Source organism: Cnephaeus nilssonii (genome assembly GCF_951640355.1).
Source record: "Cnephaeus nilssonii genome assembly, chromosome: 4".
Taxonomy (NCBI): domain Eukaryota; kingdom Metazoa; phylum Chordata; class Mammalia; order Chiroptera; family Vespertilionidae; genus Cnephaeus; species Cnephaeus nilssonii.
Window position 1 is genome coordinate 79953529 of NC_137075.1, and position 20426 is coordinate 79973954.

The window sequence follows — 20426 nt, forward strand, 5'->3', positions numbered from 1 at the left end:
ACAAAAGACCACGTGCGGGCGCGCACATACAGTGCGATTGAAACTTTGTGGCCCGTGCGCAGAAGTCGGTTTTCAGCTCTCAAAAGAAATTGCAATCGTTGTACTGTTGATATTGGCTCTGTTGACTAATGGGTTTGCCGACCACTGTTCAGGGAAGATCCTCTGGAGGCAGATGACCTTACAGGTGTAGCTGATATTTAGATTTAGAGAAAGTTTAAACAAACAAACAAGCAAACAATCTGAAAAGAAAAAAAACTCCAAAACAGATCTCCCTTCCTCTCTTGCCCCCCAGGCTCTTGAAGGTGTTTGTCTGAGCAGCTCCTTGGGCCCTTCCCATCGGAGTCTGAGCATTGTCTTGTGCCCCAAAAGGTTGCAGGTTCGATTCCTGGTCAGGGCACCAAAAAAGAAAGGTCTTTGGTGACCTTGTCAAAGAGGCTTCACAGGCACGGGGTTTGGAATACGCCGTTTTCTAGAAGACCGACTTGCTGATTGGTGATTGACTGGATTGAATCATGTTGAGAGATGGGAGAGGTCACGGCTGGGGAACAGGTGGAGGAATTGGAGACCTGGAGTCATGGGAGGCAGTGGCCGCGGGCATCTGGCTGCTGGCTGCCTGTCGCCTCCTCCGGTCTTCCACTTCTCCAGCAGACAGTGTCTTCAAGATGAGCTTGAAGACCTGAGTTCTCATCTTGGCTTTGGGGTGACTCTTACAATATGAGGTGATGCTCAGAAGGAGAAAAGCTTGGCTCTGCCCAGGGGCATGCGTGCAGCTCCTCTCCGTGAGCCTGAAGTACACAGAGTCCTGGTTGGGAACAGGCATTTAGGACCAGGTTGCACTCAAATGGAGTGCGATGTCTCTTTTATGTCACTGTCGAGTGGTGTCTCCTCACAGTCCGCACCGGACTGAGCCTTGTTTGCCCTCGTGGCCCCCTTCAGCCTTCACCTCTCCCGTTCTCTACATTCTTTCCAAGTCCTCCTACGCAGGAGAGCGCGCCTTGTGATCCTGGGTCTCCTGGTCACTGCCCAGCTTTCCGCATCATCCAAGGAATTTACAGTCTGACCTCACGACCACATGCGTTTCCCCTTCTCCATGACCTGCCATCCTTGGCCCTGGAATCTGTAGTTTACTGTGGTGTTCGAACAGGAGGGTAAAATGGTCACATAGTAGCAGGTCTAGGAATAGCCATAAGGAATCTTAACACTCGGCCTTTTACCTCCATGGGGCCTTTGTGGGGTACATGAGTGTCAGGTTAAAAACCCCCATGGCTTATGCTGAGGTAAAGCCATGGCGCCCAGGGCTGTGACTAATCCTTTGCCTGTGGTCCTGGCTGGTATGAAATCCATGAGGGAGACAGGAGAGCATAAACACTGGAGCTGAGTTCAAATTCAGGCTCTACCACATGCTACTTCCGTGGCCTCAGTTTCTGCATCTGTAAAATGGGGATAATCTACCTCTAGAGTTTTTACGAGATGTAATTGGCTTGTTATGTCTATAGCGCTTAGAACGTTTTAGCTGTTCGGCCTGGCTTTAGTCCCAGGAGGATTTGGGCAGGGGCACTACTTTGAAAATGTGAGCATGGCTTGCAAGCAGATGGCTACGTTCAATCAGAGAAAGTTGCTTCAAGTAGGAAAGGCACTTTAGTTTCTGAGCTCCAAGTGTGCATGGGGTTCCGAAAGGGTGTCCTCAGAAGGCACCCTTTAGAGATAAATCTCCCTGAGAGAGAGAGAGAGAGAGAGAGAGAGAGAGAGAGAGAGAGAGTGTGTGTGTGTGTGTGTGTGTGTGTGTGTGTGTGTGTGTGTGTTGGGGGGCCGGGGGGGGTGGTGTTAGCGGTGGGGGGGTGGTGGTGGAGGGGACTGTGAGCTGGCCAGCTGTGAAATCCATTTGGGACTTGGGCCTTTTCCGCTTAGCATCCCCCTAGGGGCTGACTGACCCCAGGTTGGATCTGGGAAAGGTCTTAGGCCACAAGTCCCTGCCCCATGGTTCCAGCTGGGACTGACGGGGGAGGGATCCTGCAGTGGCTTTGAGGACAGCAGAGTCCCGCAGGACTGGGGGTTAGGGCGGGACTGAGCATGGGTCTTCTTTGTGCTGGGATGACCTGGTAGTGCCCTGCGGCTGGTTCTGGGGAAAGGCCTGGCGGGCTCATTCTAAAGGCTCTTTGAAGAGGGAGGAGAGGCTGCAGTGCTGCATTCCCGAGGGGCTTCTCTCTGTGATGCTCTGTTCCACCCAGTGATCCTGTTAATTAACCTCCTTTTGTTGCGCCTGAAGGGAGGGAGGATGCAGGCTTACCCCAGTGCTGCCACTTGTCCTCATCTGCAAAATGGGAGGCTCACCGGAGCAAAGCACCCCAGCTGAGATGCACGGCGACAGAGCCCTGTGCTTGGGAGGGCCTTTGCTCCTCGCTGGGCTAGCATGGGTGGCAAGTAGGTCTCCATGCTCCTCACTTAGCTCCGTAGAAGCACCATTTGTTCATCATTTGCCAGATTGCCCATAAGTTCCCCGCCCTTAGGTCACTTACAGTCTAGGATAGAGGGTCTGAAACTACTCAGAGTCCCGAGCAGGGAGTGCTAGAGTAGGTGTAACTCTGGGTGCTGAAGGCTTATGCAGAAGGTGCCCCAGGTTTGCCTTCTGGGGCGGTTTCTAGGGGCAGGTGGTGGTCAGGCTTCTCTGCTCTGAACCTGAGGGTTGGATATAAGTGACGCTGGTTGGGGCCAGTAAGTATGTCATGGGATGGGTGGGGAGGAAATAATGTCCAAGCATAGAGAACATTCACAAAAGCCAGAGCCTGGGGTGTTGGCATAGGTTGGGGCAGAGGCACAGAAAACCAGGGGGCAAAGTCATAGTTATTGGAGTGATGGCAACTTCTAGATCCTTCTCCTCACAGCTGTAGTCAGTGATCTGGTAGCTTCTGAGACCTAGAACTAGGGGCGGAAGGGATGCTCTGGAACCTTTTCCTGCGGAAACCGCAATCAGGTGTACTTCCTGGAAGGGGTGTTGGTGAGCGCTGGTCCTCTGGGGTGGAGGTGGAGTGTCTGTCCCTCTCCAAGGCCACAGCCCTTCCTCTGATTTGCTGCTTCGGGCAGGCCTACCTGTGAGTCCACCACCACCTGCTCAGGGAATAAAGTCCACACCCGAGGCTGTGTTTGCCTCATCTGGGAGCAGCTTCCTGCTGGCGGTGCTGCTCTGGCTGAGCTGAGCTGAGCTGGGGGAGTGTAGGGAGACTCACCGGTGGCTCAGCCCTGGGGAATTTCCTGTCCCTGGGAGCCAGGGTGAGTCAGGGGCTTGTACCAGGTTCTGGGCATGGGGTCAGGGGTCATGTGGGCTCAGCCTTGGTGCCATCTCCTCTGCCTTCTCTGTCAGTATCCGGAAGTTTTCAGGTTCATGGTGCAGTCACTGGTGCCCCAATTTTGGAACCTCGGGGAGACCGGTACCCTCTGGCGTGCATGTCCTCGTAGCTTTTAAGAGCCAGGTCTTTGCCTGCCTTTGTCCGGTGACCCCAGCACAGGCCCTGACAGGTGGGCACTTGGGAAGTGCTTTTTGACAACTACCGTTAGCATCACTGTTTTGACAGTTTATGGAGCCCTTGCCCTGTGCCAGGTGCTGAGAGCCTGGAGGACACAACACTTGGGCAGATGGTGAGGAGCTGAGGCCCCGAGAGGCTAGGTGCTTGGGATTCCCTCAGAAGTCAACGCGCGCCCCCCCCCCCCCCCCCATGGCTCTGGCCGAGGTGTCGTCTCTGCTCTCCTGGGGTTTCCGAGCCCTTGTTGTCCGGGTGTGGTCCACCTGTCTTCTACCCTCGAAGGGTGGAGGTGGAGCTGTTGGAGTCGGGAAGGAATGTTATTGGGCATCCTTGTAGATGCTTATAGGGTCTGGGGGAAGGGACTTCCTGGAGATTCCAAGTTGCTGGGTTTTTTTAAATGTTTTTATTGATTTCAGAGAGGAAGGGAGAGAGAGAGAGAGAGAGATAGAAACATCAGTGATGAGAGGAAATCATTGATCAGCTGCCTCCTGCACACCCCCTACTGGGGATCAAGCCGGCAACCTGGGCATGTGCCCTTGACCGGAATCGAACCCGGGACCCTTCAGTCCGCAGGCTGATGCTCTATCTGGCTAGGGCTAGTTGCTGTTTTTAAAATTGTGGTTAAAACTGTTCATAAGATAAGGTAATTTTTGCATTTTAACCATTTTTAAGTGGCATTAAGTCCATTCATATTGTCGTGCGCGTCCATCACCTCCAATCCACTCACAGGACTTTTTATTATCTTGCGAAACGGAAACTCTGTATCCATTGAACAACCACTGCCCCGGCCCGCCCCCTCCCACCCCGGCAGCCCCCCTGCTACTTTCTGTTTCTCTGGGGACTCGGAGTTTGACCCTTTGTCTGCCCTGCCCAGAATCTCCCCGGAGTGCCCTCGCCAGGCAGCGATGCCAGGATGCCGGTCTCTGCCTCCCTCCACCAGGACGGCAGCCAGGAGCGGCCCGTGAGCCTGACCTCCACCGCGTCCTCGTCAGGCTCCTCCCGGGACAGCCGAGGCGCCATGGAGGAGCCCAGCGGCCCTGAGGCCTTCACCAAGAACGGGGCAGGCTCCCCGCGGGGCAGGCACCCCCCCAACAGCAACAACAACTCCAGCAGCCGGCCCAACAAGAAGGGACCCCTGTCCCCGTTCAACAGCCGGGCAGCCGCGGCGCCTGCGCACAAGCTCAGCTACTTGGGCCGGGTGGTGCGGGAGATCGTGGAGACGGAGCGCATGTACGTGCAGGACCTGCGCAGCATCGTGGAGGTAAGGGGAGGGGGCGCCCGCCGCCTCCGCTCGGGCTGGCCTTGCAGCCCAGCTCTGGCGCATACACCTACCGCCACCCGGAAGGACGGTTCTCCCCGTGACGCGTTTGTCCTGGAGGTCTGCTCCCCCTGGACAGGTGGGGAAGCTGCTGACGGCTCACACTGCCGTGGGACTCTGGGTCAGACCAGTGGCTCCGCCAGCAGAACCTGCTGTGGGTCCCCAGGGAGTAGATGCCCTTGACCAGGAGGGAAGGGACTCCTGTGCTCAGTGGAGACTGACTCTGGACCCCGCCTGTCTGCTCCTGGATCCCTGCTCTGTGGTTCCCTAGCTGTGGGGTCTCAGGCACTGGGGTAGCCCCGGGGGTCCCTCGTTTGGAAAATGAAGATCGATGCAGGTGGGGTGTTCACGCTGTGCCGGGCGCGCAGGAGGAGGTGGCTGCCGCTGCGCGGGGAGGTGTGTCGGTTTCCCACGGCTGCTGTAACAAATGACCACGGACCCGGCGGCTTAAGACGCAGCCATTGCTTGACTCGGTGCGGGAGGCCAGGAGTTAGAAACCAAGATGTTGGTAGGGGAGTTCCTTCCGGCGGCTCTGAGGGAGACGCTCCTTCCTGCTCCTGGTGGTTGCCGGCCTTCCTCCTGCCTTGGCCTGTAGCTGCATCGCCGCCATCTCTGTCTCTCTCTCCACGTTGCCTTCTCCTCCGCCTCTGTGGTTCTCTCTTATAAGGACACTAGTCATTGGACTTAGGACCCACCCTAAATCCAGAGGGATACCATCTTGAGATCCTTAACTAGTTGCATCTGCAAGAACCCTGTTTCCAGATAGGTTCACATTCTGAAGTTCCATGTGGATATTAACTTTTGGGTGGAACCATCCCACCTAGTGTAGTCGGTGATGTCTGTGAAACCGCGCTGGCGCTGTAAAATGGGGCACGGACATGAGGTGTGGCCGGGGGGTCGGGATTGGGCCGGGAGGGGCTGGGCTCTGATGCCTCTCTCCGTGCAGGACTACCTCCTGAAGATCATCGACACCCCCGGGCTGCTGCAGCCAGAACAAGTCAGCGCCCTCTTTGGGAACATAGAAAGCATCTATGCACTGAACAGGTATGAGTGGGTCTGACGTACGCCTGGTTCTGCCTGTGAGGCCCATCTCGGGCCTAGAGAGGCATCCTGGATGTCCTGGGTGTTGTGGGCAGTGGCGTGTGGGCCCAGGGCCTGATCTCTGAGGATGGGGGAGGATGGTCCATCCCTATACAGAAGTATAGTAGCTCCCTGCAGGGGAGAGGACCTGTGGGACCACGTGCCCTGGGGCCTTGTGCTTGTTGGGTTCAGCCTGGGCCACGCCCCCTCTGGACAGCTAGACCCTTGCCCTGATACGCTCCCCTCTAGCTCTCTGTGGCCCCTTTGTCCCTCTCATTTTTGTCTCCCACTTGCACATCTCTTAGTTTCTTCTCCATCTTCGTACCCCATGGGAAGTCAGGGCTCCCTAGAGGTGATCTGACCCTTTGCAGGGGTGGGGAACGTCCGGCCTGTGGTCTGTATAAGGCCCGAGAAATTATTTGGCCTGGCCCTGCCAAGGCATTAGGGGTGAGTTAATTAAATGTTTGACCAAGTATAGCAGGCTAATTTTATTTATTTATTTTAATATGTTTTTATTGATTTCAGAGAGGAAGGGAGAAGGGGAGAGAAACATCAGTGATGAGAATCATTGATCGGCTGCCTCCTGCACGCCCCCTACTGGGGATGGAGCCCGAAACCCGGGCATGTGCCCTCGACCAGAATCGAACCTGGGACCCTTCAGTCCAAAGGCCCACGCTCTATCCACTGAGCCACACCAGCTAGGGCATAGCAGGCTAATTTTAAAGTTGATAAATTTGTATGACCCACAGATGATGTTATAAATATCCAAAAGGTCCTGGGCAGAAAAAGGTTCCCCACCCCTGCTTTACGGGAATGCACAGGTCAGGCAGGACGGGGTGGGAGGCTGAACAAGGCCCGGTGAGGGCTGCTTCAGGGCAGAGGGCTCCTTGAGGATCCAGAGTGTGCCGCCTGGGCCCCAGATGCCCCAGGGGAAGGGCACTGGTCAGGAGGAGCAGAGCTTGCGGGGACAGTGTTGGCAGTTCAGGAGGCACCTTACCCCAGGCCCTGGGCAGGGAGACTCCCTGCTGTGCCAGCTGGAGGAGTCTGGGAGGGAGACCTGGGCGGGATTGTGGGGGATTGGGAAGAGGGGTGAGCCCAGGGGGAAGGGGCAGGGGAAGCACCCTCTCCAGGGTTTCCTATAGAACAAGGGGTGCTGGGACTCACCCTGTCTCTCTCCTTTTGAACTGGGGGCCTCGGTTCTTTTACGAGTCCCCCCTCCCTTCCTTCTCCTTTAATCTCTGCTTTTGTGTATTTGACTCCTCCTGCCTGCAGAGGAGCCGTGTCCTCTCCCGAGGTGGGTACTGTTGTCCCTTCTTCCTCTTGCTGAGCATGTGGGTGTCCCTTGCTCCCCATCGTTGCAGTGTTGCTGGATGCTTTCTTGGTTGCTGCCCCGGGCAGGGCTCACTTTGAGGGCGGAAGCCCTGACTCCGGCATGGCTCCGGGCTGGCTATGTGTCTGGGCAGGAGGCTGGGGAGGGGCATGGTGTGTTGGTGGATGTGGAGGCTGCGAGTGGTCCGGGGGTCTGATGACCACTCTCCCCCACCCAGCCAGCTACTCAGAGACCTGGACAACTGCAATAGCGACCCTGTGGCTGTGGCCAGCTGCTTTGTGGAAAGGGTAAGAAGGGCGGGGTGCTTGCCTCTTGTCCTCTTCTGCTGGGGGCTCGGTGGGACAGGGACTCCCACCTTCTTGGGTGGCCCTCTCCAGGGGAAGTGCCAGGTGTCCTGTCTGGAATGGGGAGGGTGTTCTTGGGTGGAGCCCAGGGTCGCTGGTGGATGGCATGTCCCAGGCAGGGGGGTTCAAAGATGGGTCTGCCGAGTTGCTCTGGGGCCAGGGGCAGGTCTTGGGCACACCTGGGTTTACAGTCCAATGGGAGTTTCCCTGAAGTCACTCTTTTTGGTTTCTCCGTAGAGTCAAGAGTTTGATATCTACACCCAGTATTGCAACAACTACCCCAAGTGAGTCATTGGGGTGGAGAGGGGTGGCTGACCCATTTGGCGAGTCTGGGGCACCCCAACCTCCCATCCAGGCCTTCCCCGGTGGTGACCGCCCCTTCCCCACTCCAGCTCAGTGGCCGCCCTGACGGAGTGCATGCGGGACAAGCAGCAGGCCAAGTTCTTCCGGGACCGGCAGGCGCTGCTGCAGCACTCGCTGCCCTTGGGCTCCTACCTGCTGAAGCCAGTCCAGCGCATCCTCAAGTACCACCTGCTGCTCCAGGTAACCCAGGGCCCTGAGTGCGGGGCGGCTGGGGGGGGGAGCAGGACCCTTGAGTCTGTGGGCTGCCTAAGCCCCTGTGTCTCGCGCAGGAAATTGCCAAACACTTTGACGAAGAAGAGGACGGCTTCGAGGTGGTGGAGGACGCCATTGACACCATGACCTGCGTGGCCTGGTACATCAACGACATGAAGAGGAGGCATGAGCACGCGGTCCGGCTCCAGGTGCTCCGGGCTGGTGACTGCGGGAACATGCAAGGGCGGTCGGGGGTGGGGGGGGCGTGGGGCCGCCCTGCTGGGGTGAGCTGAGGGGTGGTGTCCGTGTGGGGCAGGCTCCTCTAGGGGACCCAGGAGCTGGTTGGGTTTTCAGGAGCTTCTTGGGGTCCCCTGGGGTCCCCAGGAAGGTCATGAGAAGCCTGACCCTTGGGGTGGGGGCTTCTGGGCTGCAGGAGATCCAGTCGCTGCTCATCAACTGGAAGGGGCCCGACCTGACCATCTACGGGGAGCTGGTCCTGGAGGGCACGTTCCGCCTGCACCGCGTGCGGAACGAGAAGACCTTCTTCCTCTTCGACAAAGCGCTGCTCATCACCAAGAAGCGGGGCGACCACTTTGTCTACAAGGGTCACATCCCGGTAACCAGGCTGCCACCATATCCCCTCTGTCCCCTTTCCTCCTCACGGTCTTCACCCTCTTCATCGGCCCCGAGTCAGTGTGGACGCAGCTCCATCCTTCTGCGATGACCCTCCCTCCCCCGCGGATCTCGAGGGACGGGGGCCCCAGGTCAGCTCCCCTTTCCCCTTCCTTGTCCTTGACTGCCCTCCCCCTCCTCCCCAGTGCTCCTCCCTGATGCTGATCGAAAGCACCAGAGACTCCCTGTGCTTCACCGTCACCCACTACAAGCACAGCAAGCAGCAGTACAGCATCCAGGTGAGGGGCGGGCCGGGGGCAGGCCCACCTCCTCCTCTCGCTTAGCTGCAGGGGTCCTTGTGGGCATCTCTCAGGCCCGAGCAGAGGCCCTCTTCCCACGTCCGCGCTGCTCGGCTGGAGCACGCCCACGTCGGCTGGAGCATGCCCACGTCGTGTGCCGTTGGGCCCGTGATGACCCCTGGCTCCCTCTCTCGCCTCCTCCCAGGCCAAATCCGTGCAGGAGAAGCGGAACTGGACTCACCACATCAAGAGGCTCATCCTGGAGAACCACCACACCACCATCCCCCAGAAGGTGCGCTCCCGGGCGCCCACCCCCAGCTCCTGAGGGGGTGCGGGGAGCGGGTGTCCTCCAGAGCCAGCTGTGGGGTTCATAAGGGCCCACCCTCTGGACACTGGCTCCACTGAGCAGCGGGGGTCAGTTCAGCGGATGCCCGGGGCCTCACAGAGCACCGTGGGGGGTCCTCGCTCACCGAGTGGGGGCGTGCGGCGGGGGATGCACGGCACGTGGCAGGGCCATAACCAGGTGGGTTTCTCCTCTCCAGGCCAAGGAAGCAATCTTGGAAATGGATTCCTATTGTGAGTGACCCTTTCTGCTGCTCTGTCCCTAGCGGCACGCCTTCCTCGGTCAGGCTGTGTCCCGGGGAAGCTTGGCCCGACCCAGATTCCAGGGGGCGGGGAGGGCCGGCGGCCCCTTGTGTCGGGGCCCGGGGTCTCCTGTGAGCCGAGGCACAGGGCACCGCGGACGGGCGGACTCCGTGCCGATGCGCCGGGTGGAAGTGGATGGAAGGTGCGACGGGGGGAGCCCTGGAGGCTTCTGGCCCCTGGAGTGGGGTGGCAGCAGAGGGTGGTCGGCTACGGTCAGAGCCTAGGCCAAGGCTGATCGCGTCCCAGAGGCCTGATTGTCTCTTCCGGGTGCAGATCCCAACCGGTACCGCTACAGCCCAGAGCGCCTGAAGAAGGCCTGGTCCTCCCAGGATGAGGTGTCCACCCACGTGCGCCAGGGCCGCCGGCAGTCTGGTAAGGGGAGGGCTGTGTGGGCAGAGGCACCTTCACGGGACCGATTGCAGCAGCCTTTGGGGCTGGCTCTCACCTCCAGAAATCCTGGGCAGGGTGGCGGGGGTGTGTGTGCTGGGCATCCTCTCTCTGTGCTGCCCTCCCCCGGGCACCTTTGGGCAGCCCACCTTTTCCAAGGCCCTAGGCATGCTGGTCGCTCAGGCCTTGGCAGCCTTCTTCGCTCCCCGGCCCCGGGAACCTCCCCCTTCACCGCTCCGGGGAGTCGGCCGGGAGTAACGCGGCTTCACGGGTGGGCCCCGGCCCAGCTGCGGGGGAGCAGAGGCAGGGCGTGGGGAAAACAAGCCCGACTTCGAGTGGCATCGACTCCAGACGGGAAATATTTGCTTTGGGCCTCGGGGGAAAGTTCCGTCTTCCTCTCCTGGGTTTTCCGTGACGGGGCTCGCTGCTGTGTGCTTGGAGTTTCTGGAGTGAATCGTCTATTGAGAAGGAGAAGACCTCGCTTTGATCCTTAGCTCTCCCGGTGTTTTCCACGTCAGCTTTCACTCGCCCTTCCGTGTGAGGCCGAGGGACCCATCGGCTTCTGTCGGCACTGCCAAACTCTCTCTCCCTGGAGAGAGAGACTCGGGTGAGACTGGGAGCAGTGTCCTGGCTTGGATCTCCACAGTGCATTGGGCTTTGACTGGCCACGGCCCACGAGTCCCTTGAATAACTGTGGATTGGTGCGTGAACCGCGTGATCTCGGAAAGCTGTTGTGGTTTCATTTTGCTTGGTATTGCTCCCACTGGACCTGGAACCCTAGGCAAACCTGTCGTGGTGGCAGAATTTGGTGGTGCCATGTGTCCATATGTTGCAAGACCCACATTGGCGCCGTTAACTTTGTCAGGCTCTGGCCCTCTCTGTTTCCTCCCTTCCCTCTGTAATCCCCTTCCTGTCGCTCTAGCACCCCCCCCCGTAACCTGCCACAGCTTTGCATTGGAAGCTCTGGCACAGGGACGTGTTCGGTGAGTGGCCGTGGTGGTGGCCGTCGTTAAGTCTACCTGTCGCATCCACACTGCAGCTGTCAGGGCAGCGGGAAATGAGCCGTTTTAGAGCCTAAGTCTCCACGTGGCTGAGAGTTGCGCTTGGAAACTCGAAAAGAGCTGGGTATCGTTTGTGTGCTTGTTTTGGGGCTTTCGCTTTCACCATTACGAAAGAGGCGTCTTTCTAAAAACATGCTTCATACTCTGGAGCCTTTAACATAGAGGATGCTGGCCAGAGTTGAACTTCTCCCGCGGGAGGCGGGAAAGAGGCCGTGGTTGCCATAGAGACAGCCTCTGTTGTGTCCATCTTGACACTAACAAAGTGTTTGCTCTAATCTGTCTTCGGGTGCTTGCCTGCAGTATCCCTTCTCCCCCTTCAGTCTGTTAGAAATCAGTCTGTTGAACTTGTGAGGAGTGTGTGGAGCCGGCCAGGCCGTAGCTGAGCAGGGAGGATGGGAGGGCCTGCTCTCGGCCAGCTGCTCCGCCTGCCGCTGGGCCCTTCCTGCTTCCTCCTTCCAGGGAGCTGAGATGGGCAGATAAATAACGTTGATGGATAAGTAAGGTGCTACTGCCATTGTTGGTCACGTATTAAATATTCTTGATGATAAGCTCTAACAGGAAAAGGGTGCGTGTTTGATGGAAACGATTGGACGTTGACTGGTATTGTGCAGCTTGTGTGTGCACCTGCCCACACGCATCTCAGCAGACTTTCCTTCTGGTTGCAAGTGTATTGCGGGCCTCTCATGCAAGGCCAGCTGGGCAAGGACAGTGTGGGCTCCGGCCCAGGCTCTCTAGGGAGGTCCCTTGTGCCTGCCTGTCTCAGGTCTGTCCCCAGAAAGGCTGGCGTACAAGGTGGTGACCCACCAGCCTAATGCATGTGTTTTGTATCCTGTCCCCAGAGCCCGGTCAGCCCCTACACAGCCGGGCAACACTCCCCAGCCAGCAGCGAGGCTTCACGATGCCAGGCCTTACGGGCCGTAGAAAGTCGGGTGCGACCTCTGCTTTCCAGTGGGTGCTAGGAGAGGGCGTGGCCTGGGCTGCAGCTAAGGTGCTGGTGTGCTCATTGCGGGGAAGGTGGGGCTTGAGTGGAGCCATGGACCTCCAGAGATATGGCTAGAGAGATGCCTCGTTGGTCTGAAGGGGCGGTGCGGGGCGGTGGCTCCTTGGGTAAGCGGTGCTGATTCAGGGGGTTGGGGCGGTGCTGCTCTTGGGAGATGGCGGTCACAGCAGAGGCCCCAGGGCTGATGGGAGTGGCCCTGCCTCCTAAGGGACAGGTGTGAGGGCCGCCTCCTTTAGGCCCGAGGGCTGGGGGTTGGGAGCAAGCCCGGGTGGACTTTGAGCTGGTGATGGGCTGGTGGCGCTGTGGCTTGGGAGCCGGGCAGGCACAGCTGTTCCCAGGCTGCGCTGACTGCCCATCCGCTTTCCTCTGCAGAGCCAACCAAGCACCTGCTCAGGCAGCTCAGTGAGAAAGGTGAGTGTGAGGGGTGAGGAGCCATTCAGGTGAGCTGTAGGGTGGGGGCAGGAAGGTGACGTAGGTAACCATCTGGGTGGGGGTGTTGAGGACAGTTTAGAGGGGACTCTGTCTCTGTTCCTCCCTGGAAGTGGGCCGTTTGCCTGTTGCCCTCTGTGGAGGGGGGTTGAGCTCCCCCCCCCCCCCCGCCCCCATTCCTTTCACTGTCCTCGGGTAACAGCAGGAGCAAGTGACCCTCACAGACCTGCACTGCTCTGCACCCCCACCCCGCCCCCGCTCCGTTCTGTCAGTCATTCCTTTGGAAGGTGAGGGTTTGGGGAATAGGAGCCCCAGAGAGGTCTACTCGGCCTCTGGCTCCATAAAGAGGCTCTTTCTCCTGTCCACCCATCCCCTCTCCCTCCCCTCGCCATGTGCTGGGACTCTGTGGTGGTGGCAGCAACCAGAGCGGCCAGAGCAGCAGGAATGAAGGTAAGGCTGTGGGCAGGGGCCTGGCTGGGTCGAGCGGGGTGGGACTGCCCAGGTCAGCCCCTGGCCCCTTCAGCTCTCATCGTCTCCATTCATTTGACAAATACCTACCAAGCACCTCCTATGCACCAGGCTCTGTCATGAGGGTCACAGAACTGAATGAGCCATGGCCCATGCCCCAGGGACCCTTCTGTACCCTTTCCCGGAAAGACACCCTGGTGGTGGCCAGCCCAGCCTGGATCCTCTCTCCTTCTTTCCTCTCTCTCGGGCAGGCAGGCCTCTCTGGGTCTTGAGTTCCTAACCAGGCCCCATTCCTAGCTTTCCCAGGTCCCAGCTTCCTACCATGAGAAACCTGCCCCTCCCCCATCTCCCCACCCCACCCCACCCCCTCTCCCCCTCTGGTCCTCTCTGGGCTCCAGTGGAGACCAGTGGTTGGTATCTAGATGTGGGTTTATGTATGAAGCCTCCTCACCCCCAGCCACTGGCAGGAGGAGGGGTGTTGTGTTGCCCAGGGCTGGTCACCAGGGGTCTTTGCTCTGAACAGCATGCGGGCAGCGCTGGCGCTCTCCTGGACTGTGGGCAGCCCTCCCGTACTCGGGGCCTGCAGCCGGAGCCTGAAGGGGCTGCCCGGGAGGAGCAGGAGCAGGAGGAGGAGGAGGAGGTGGTGGAGGAGGACGAGGAGGAGGAGCAGGCGTTTCAGGTCACTCTGGAGGACCTGGCAGGGCATGAAGGCAGCAACAAGGGGTCTGGGCCAGAGCCCCCAGGCTCAGAGGAAGAGGAGGAGGAGGAGGAGGAGGAGGAGAGCCTGGCAGTGGCGGAGCAGGTAGCCGACTTTGCCAGCTCCCTGCTGGCCGCCCTCCACTGCTGGCACTATCGGGCCAACGCTTTACTTTTCTCCCGGGGTGCTATGGTGAGGTGTCTCTTTGATCTCCCCTCCTCCTTGCATGTTCCCTGGCATGTGCAAGCCCGTGCCCATCCTAGAGTCCTCTCCCCTGCCCTCTCCACCCCTCTGTCCTTGTTCCTTGACTTCTGCCATCAGCACTTCTTAACCCCTCACTCACTGTCACGCCCTGGTGAGCCCCTGGCATGCACTGTTCCAGGCCTGGGCGGGGACTAGCATACCACCCAACGCGCATGACTAACGGGGCGGGGGTGGGGAAGGGGAGAAGGCAGCACACGGCAGGGCTGGAAGGGTCAGGAGGGTTGGGCTTTGCTGAGGCCGCATGCCTGGCAGGGACCAGTTCACGTTGACTCCGGAGTGGCTCTGGTCCTGGGCTGGCTCTCAGCAAAGCCCAGCCCCCCAGGCTCAGGAGGTGCTGCCGAGTTGGGATGCAGAAGGGACCGGCTCCCAGTTGTCCCGGGACCTGACGACTGCCCTCTTGCTGCAGGGGAAGGGGCGTAGGGAGTCTGAAGGCCCCAAGAGCTGCAGGCGGCCCAGCGGCCGGTCTCCCACCCGTGCTGAGAAGCGCATGAGCTTCGAGTCCATTTCTTCCTTTCCCGAGGTGAGTGGCCGGCAGGCGGGAGGGGCTGGTGCAGAGGTGTCTGGAGCCAGACCTGACCTCCGGGTCTGCAGGCGGGGCTTTCAGGCAGGGGCTCTCCCCTAGGGCCCATGGGGACAGGACTCCGCCCCTTCAGGAAGCCTGTCTGGTCTGTGGTGCCGGGCTTGGTGAGCAGACTGCCCCTTCCCGTGACTCAGAAAAGGTGCCCGTGCCTCGGGCAGATGTGGTCCCTTGCCCAGCGGCACAGTCAGTAGAAGTGACCCGATTTTGGATCCCCTTGGCCAGGCCTCCTTGTGTAGGGCATACGGCCCCGCCCCTGCCAGGGGCCCAGCCATTTAAATCATACCTGTGCCCACCCGGGCGACAGGGTAGCATATTGACGTCCACTCGGTAGGTACCTCCTCCTACATGTCGGATGTTTATTTCCTCTGTCTGTCCCCTGCGACAGCTAAGGAAGGTTGGGTGATGTGCCTGGCATGGCGGGGCCACGCTGAGACCAGACGGGGGTCTGTGACTCAGAAGCCCACGCTCTTTCCCGCCACCCCATGCCGCCTGGGGGTTGTCTAGAATGGAGTCCTTAGCTTCCCCTAAGTTATAAAAATTTGTTCATGAGGCCTAGACCCCGGGGTGGGCCTCACCTGGATGACATTGGATGAGAGCCTAGAGTGGTCCTGTCCACTGATAATACGATGCTAGCCACACATGTCATTTTATTATTTTTTTAAAATACGTTTTTATTGATTTTATAGCGAGCAAGGGGGAGAGAGGGAGGGAGGGAGGGAGGGAGGGAGGGAGAGAGAGAGAGAGAGAGAGAGAGAGAGAGAGAAACATCAGTTGGCTGCCTCCCTTACAGACCCTGACCAGGGACTGAACCCGCAACCCGGGCATGTGCCCAGATTGGGAATTGAACTGGCAACTTTTTGGTGCACGGGACAATGCTCAACCAACTGAGCCACACTGGCCAGGGCCACATGTGTAATTTTAAGTGGTCTAGTAATCACATTAAAAAATCATTTAACTGCCCTGGCTGGGTAGCTCAATTGTGTTTCTCTCTCCCTCTCCCTCTCTCTCCCTCCCTCCCTCTCCCTTTCTGTCTCCCTCCCACTCTTCCTCTCTTTCCCTCTTCCTCTTTTTCTAAAATCAATTTACAAATATCATTTAATCCAACATGTCCAAACTATTGATCATTTCAATATGTAATCAATATAAAAAGCTATTGAGATGCTTTATGTTTTCTTTGTATGAAGTTTTGGCAGTCTTGGGGTGTATTTTACCTTTATAGCTGTTTTCAGTTTGGATTGGCCACATTGCAGGTGCTTGAAGGCACATGGGGCTGGTGGCTACTCTCGCTGGACAGTGCGGGCCTAGGTCTCAGGCTCTGCTCTGCAGATTCTGGACTGGATCACTTCCTCAGACTACAGAGTGTTTGCTCTTAACGTCTCCCTACAGACTCACTGGAAAGCTGCCTGTTCTAGCCAGTTTTGTGGTTCCGATGACCTACAAGGTTTATCAAATTTCCTTCCTTCCTTTCCCGCTGGGCATATGCAGAGTCATCCACAGGAGCCACATTCCCGTCTTGCCCTCTGGCAGGATTCCGGCATGTGGCCCTGTTGCCCGCTGGACCCTGAGCTGCACGAGAGGCCCTGGCCCCTCAGGGAAGTAGGAGTGGCCTCTCGTGTTGCTCAGGCCTGGGTTTGCACCCAGGACAACTCCGTGTGGGGAGCTCCAGGGCTCAGGGAGCTGCTTCATTGGGCAGCGCGTGCTGGCTCCATCGGTCAGGCTGCTCAAAGACAGGCTGCACAGAGGCTCCCCGCTTTCCCCGTCTGTACTCCTAGACTTTTCCTTGGCTTTGAGGACAGGGGCCCAGCACCCCAGCCACAGGGTCACTAGGAACAGCCCCACGTGCCGCTCCCTCAGGACCTGTTGCCCTTTCAGTCCTAAACCCGCAGCCCCCGGCACTAGGCTTTGAGCAGGTCGCACTATCCCCTCATCCCCGTGTCTCATGTGAGCTCTCGGTGCTGTCCCAGGTGGAGCCGGACCCCAAGCCTGGGGCAGAGCAGGAGGTGTTTGCTGCCGAGGAGGGTCCCAGCGCCGAGGAGCTGCCCTCGGACACAGAGTCTCGGGAAGTCCTGGAGACACAGCGTGATGCCCATCAGGAGCCGCTGGGGCTGGGCCACCCGGGTGACGTGGTGGACTTCGTAGTGGCCGAGAGCACCGAGGACATGAAGGCCTTGAGCAGCGAGGAGGAGGAGGAGGAGGAAGAAGAGGAGGAGGAGGTAGAAGAGGAGGAGGAGGAGGAGGAGGAGGAAGAGGAGGAGGAGGAAACGGGGGCTGCCCAGGAGCCCGAGAGCCTCCTGCCGCCCTCGGTGCTGGACCAGGCCAGTGTCATTGCTGAGCGGTTCGTCAGCAGCTTCTCCCGGCGGAGCAGCCTGGCCCTGGAGGACGGCAAGTCCGCTGGCTTCGCGACCCCGAGGCTGACCAGCCGGAGCAGCAGTGTGCTCAGCCTGGAGGGCAGCGAGAAGGCCGTGGCCCGCTGTGGCAGCACCACCGACGCCCTCAGCGCTCCGCTCCCCCCCGAAGTGGACCTCAGTGTAGGGGTGGCCACAGAGAGCGGCCCTTCTGTCAATGGGATGGAGCCCCCAGGCCCAGGCTGCTCAGCGGAGACCGACAGGTCCTCCTGCAAGAAGAAGGAGTCCATGCTCTCCACCCGGGACCGGCTGCTGCTGGACAAAATCAAGAGCTACTACGAGAACGCAGAGCACCATGACGCGGGCTTTAGCGTCCGGCGCCGGGAGAGCCTCTCCTACATCCCCAAAGGCCTGGTGAGAAACTCCGTCTCCAGGTTCAACAACCTTCCCAAGCAGGACCCGGAGCCGGTGGCCCCGTTGGGGCACAAGAGACAGGCGGGCTCCAGGCCGGCTTCCTGGGTCCTGTTTGACCTCCCGGGACCAGGCCCGGCGGGTGCAGGTGCTGGGGACCCAGCTCCTATCTCAGACGCTGAGTTCCGCCCATCTTCGGAAATTGTGAAGATCTGGGAGGGGATGGAGTCTTCCGGGGGGAGTCCTCAGAAGGGGCCGGGCCAACGCCAGGCCAATGGCTTTGACCTGCACGAGCCGCTCTTCATCCTGGAGGAGCACGAGCTGGGAGCCATCACCGAAGAGTCAGTCGCTGCCTCCCCGGAGAGCGCCTCCCCAACCGGGCGGCCCAGCCCGGCCCACCTGGCCCGGGAGCTGAAGGAGCTGGTGAAGGAGCTGAGCAGCGGCTCCCAGGGAGAGCTGGCGGCCCCGTTGCACCCCTGCATAGTGCAGCTCTCCCACATGATGGACAGCCACCTGAGCGAGAGGGTCAAGAACAAGGTCTACCAGCTGGCCCGCCAGTACAGCCTCCGCATTAAGAGCAAAGTGGCGACGGCCAGGCCACCACTGCCGTGGGAAGACGCAGCACCCACCACCCCCCACCTGCAGGAGGAGGCGGGAAGGCCGTCGGGTGGCAAAGGTATGAGGGGGTTGGAGGTGGGCCCCTCCTACAAGGGTGGGGCAGAAGAGCATTTTAAGAGCCACTTGGCTTTTGGGGAAAAGTGACCCCTAAAGGACCTCTACCAAAGAGAGGGCTGGACCTCACCCTGAGGGCCGGGGAGAGCCCTGACACCTGGTCTAACGTCCCGAGGCCTGCGTGCTACCATGGGGGAGCCCTTCCTCTGTCCCCCCCGCCCTTCCTCAGCTCTCCCCCCGCCCTTCCTCTGCCCCCCCAGCCCTTCCTCTGCCCCCCAGCCCTTCCTCTGCCCTCCCCCAGCCCTTCCCCTGCCCCCCCAGCCCTTCCTCTGCCCCCCCAGCCCTTCCTCTGCTCCCCCAGCCCTTCCTCTGCTCCCCCAGCCCTTCCTCTGCCCCCCCAGTCCTTCCTCTGTCCCCCCAGCCCTTCCCCTGCCCCCCCAGCCCTTCCTCCGCCCCCCCAGCCCTTCCTCTGCCCTCCCCAGCCCTTCCTCTTCCTGTGCCCTCCCCAGCCCTTCCTCTGCCCTCCCCCAGCCCTTCCTCTGCCCTCCCCCAGCCCTTCCTCTGCCCCCCCAGCCCTTCCTCTGCCCCCCCCCAGCCCTTCCTCTGCCCTCCCCAGCCCTTCCTCTGCCCCCCCAGCCCTTCCTCTGCCCCCCCAGCCCTTCCTCTGCCCCCCCAGCCCTTCCTCTGCCCTCCCCCAGCCCTTCCTCTGCCCTCCCCCAGCCCTTCCTCTGCCCCCCCAGCCCTTCCTCTGCCCCCCCAGCCCTTCCTCTGCCCCCCCAGCCCTTCCTCTGCCCCCCAGCCCTTCCTCTGCCCTCCCCCAGCCCTTCCTCTGCCCCCCCAGCCCTTCCTCTGCCCCCCCAGCCCTTCCTCTGTCCCCCCCAGCCCTTCCTCTGCCCCCCCCCCCAGCCTTCCCGTGGAGCCAGGGCCTCTGGAGGAAATGTGGCCGTGCCCCCCCCCCCTTTTCTAGGAGAGCAGGAGTTCTCATCTTTCTTCCTTTGACTCTTGATCCCTTGTCCACTGCCTTTGCTTTATTCTTCCCGTTTCCCTTTGATAAAGGGGCTACGCATGGTAAATGAGATTTCTCTTGCGTCATCACACCCAGAGCCCCGCCAGCCAGCCTTGCCCAGCGTGTGCTGAAGGCAGTTCAGAGGCTGCACTTGCGCCCCCTCGGCCAGGGTTCACGCACCTCTCTCTCCCTCCACAGGCAGGAGGCGGCCGGTGCTGTCCCTCGACCAGGAGCAGCTGCTGGCCCAGGAGCACGGCCCGCCCAGGCCTTGCTCTGCCGGGGAGATGTCGCCGCGGCGCTTCTCCTTCAGCCCCCCTGCTGCCGCCTCGAGGACCACTTCCCCGGGCGCCCGGCCCTCCAGCCGAAGCCCCCTCAGCCCCTTGGACACTGAGACTTTCAACTGGCCCGACGTCCGCGAGCTCTGCTCCAAGTACGCCTCCCAGGACGAGGCGGCCCAGGCCAGGGGCGGCCGGCCCCGAGGCCTGCCCGTCAGCCGGAGCTGCTCGGTGCCCAACATGGTGGAGCCAGCGCCGTCGGGCAGGCTGGGCCGCTGCCGCAGCCTGAGGGCCAAGAGGGGCCGGGTGGGCCCGGAGGCCGCCCAGCCCCAGCCTCCCGGGGGGCTGCCCGACAGCTGGCCGGACGGAGAGGAGGCCCTGCACGTCACCGCAGACCTCGCCCTGGAGGACAACCGGCGGGTGATCGTCATGGAGAAGGGGCCCCTGCCCGGCCCCGCTGCAGGACCCAGCTCACCCGCAGCCGTGCGGGGGCAGGGCCAGGATCTGCAGGCGGCTGCAGAGAACTGGCCGAAGGAAGCGGGTCCCAGGGACCCAGTGGACCCGAGCCAGCAAGGCCGAGTGAGAAACCTGAGGGAGAAATTCCAGGCCTTGAACTCTGTAGGTTGACTCTTGAGTCGGGGAGGGAGGAGCTGGGGGATGGCTCCTTGCAGGAGTCTCACCCCGGGCCCTCCGAAAGGCCGCCGCCCCGGGAAGACTGCGCTGGTGTACTCAGTGTGGCCGCTTCCCTTGTGTATAGTTCTCTCTGATAAGAAGCCAAATATTTAAGCTCCCCTCTTCCCTGGGAGAGCACGCCCTGCTCAGGCCCCCGGCATCGGCTGGCCACTGCCAGACGGAGGAGGCGGGCGAAGGTGGCTGGAGAGGCTCTGCCCTGTAGCTGGGCCTTCCCTTAGCATCCGGGCGGGAACGAGGTCCGTAATTTATTGCTTTCCATTCTGTGGTGTGTTTGTGTGAGTGCGTGTTTTCTCTGTTGTTGGTTCCCCTCCCACGAAGAATGTAACGGACTCAGTTCAGGTACTTTTGTGGGTTGTCTTGCTGACCCTGTGGATGTCGCTAATGTATACACATTTCATTATTTGCCAATGGTGCAATAACCACTGCTGACCAACCCA

The 20426-nt window shown here is 60.2% G+C and overlaps 1 protein-coding gene across 5 annotated transcripts in view; it reads left to right on the forward strand.

Moving 5' to 3' along the window:
- PLEKHG3 (pleckstrin homology and RhoGEF domain containing G3) overlaps positions 1-20426 on the forward strand; it is a 41492-nt gene extending 21066 nt beyond the window's left edge. The window contains exons 2-19 of one of the 5 annotated variants that reach the window (XM_079769622.1): positions 4393-4779; positions 5783-5880; positions 7464-7533; positions 7828-7874; positions 7983-8133; positions 8223-8354; positions 8579-8761; positions 8964-9056; positions 9262-9348; positions 9599-9632; positions 9975-10073; positions 11989-12078; positions 12522-12560; positions 12997-13028; positions 13570-13935; positions 14414-14527; positions 16552-18019; positions 19220-20426. In XM_079769622.1, the coding sequence (XP_079625748.1) occupies positions 4432-4779; positions 5783-5880; positions 7464-7533; positions 7828-7874; positions 7983-8133; positions 8223-8354; positions 8579-8761; positions 8964-9056; positions 9262-9348; positions 9599-9632; positions 9975-10073; positions 11989-12078; positions 12522-12560; positions 12997-13028; positions 13570-13935; positions 14414-14527; positions 16552-18019; positions 19220-19923 (4155 nt within the window). In that variant the 5' untranslated portion in view covers positions 4393-4431 and the 3' untranslated portion in view covers positions 19924-20426. The remainder of the gene's footprint in view (positions 1-4392; positions 4780-5782; positions 5881-7463; positions 7534-7827; positions 7875-7982; positions 8134-8222; positions 8355-8578; positions 8762-8963; positions 9057-9261; positions 9349-9598; positions 9633-9974; positions 10074-11988; positions 12079-12521; positions 12561-12996; positions 13029-13569; positions 13936-14413; positions 14528-16551; positions 18020-19219) is intronic. The other 4 variants (XM_079769623.1, XM_079769625.1, XM_079769624.1 and 1 more) reach the window with 4 other exon arrangements.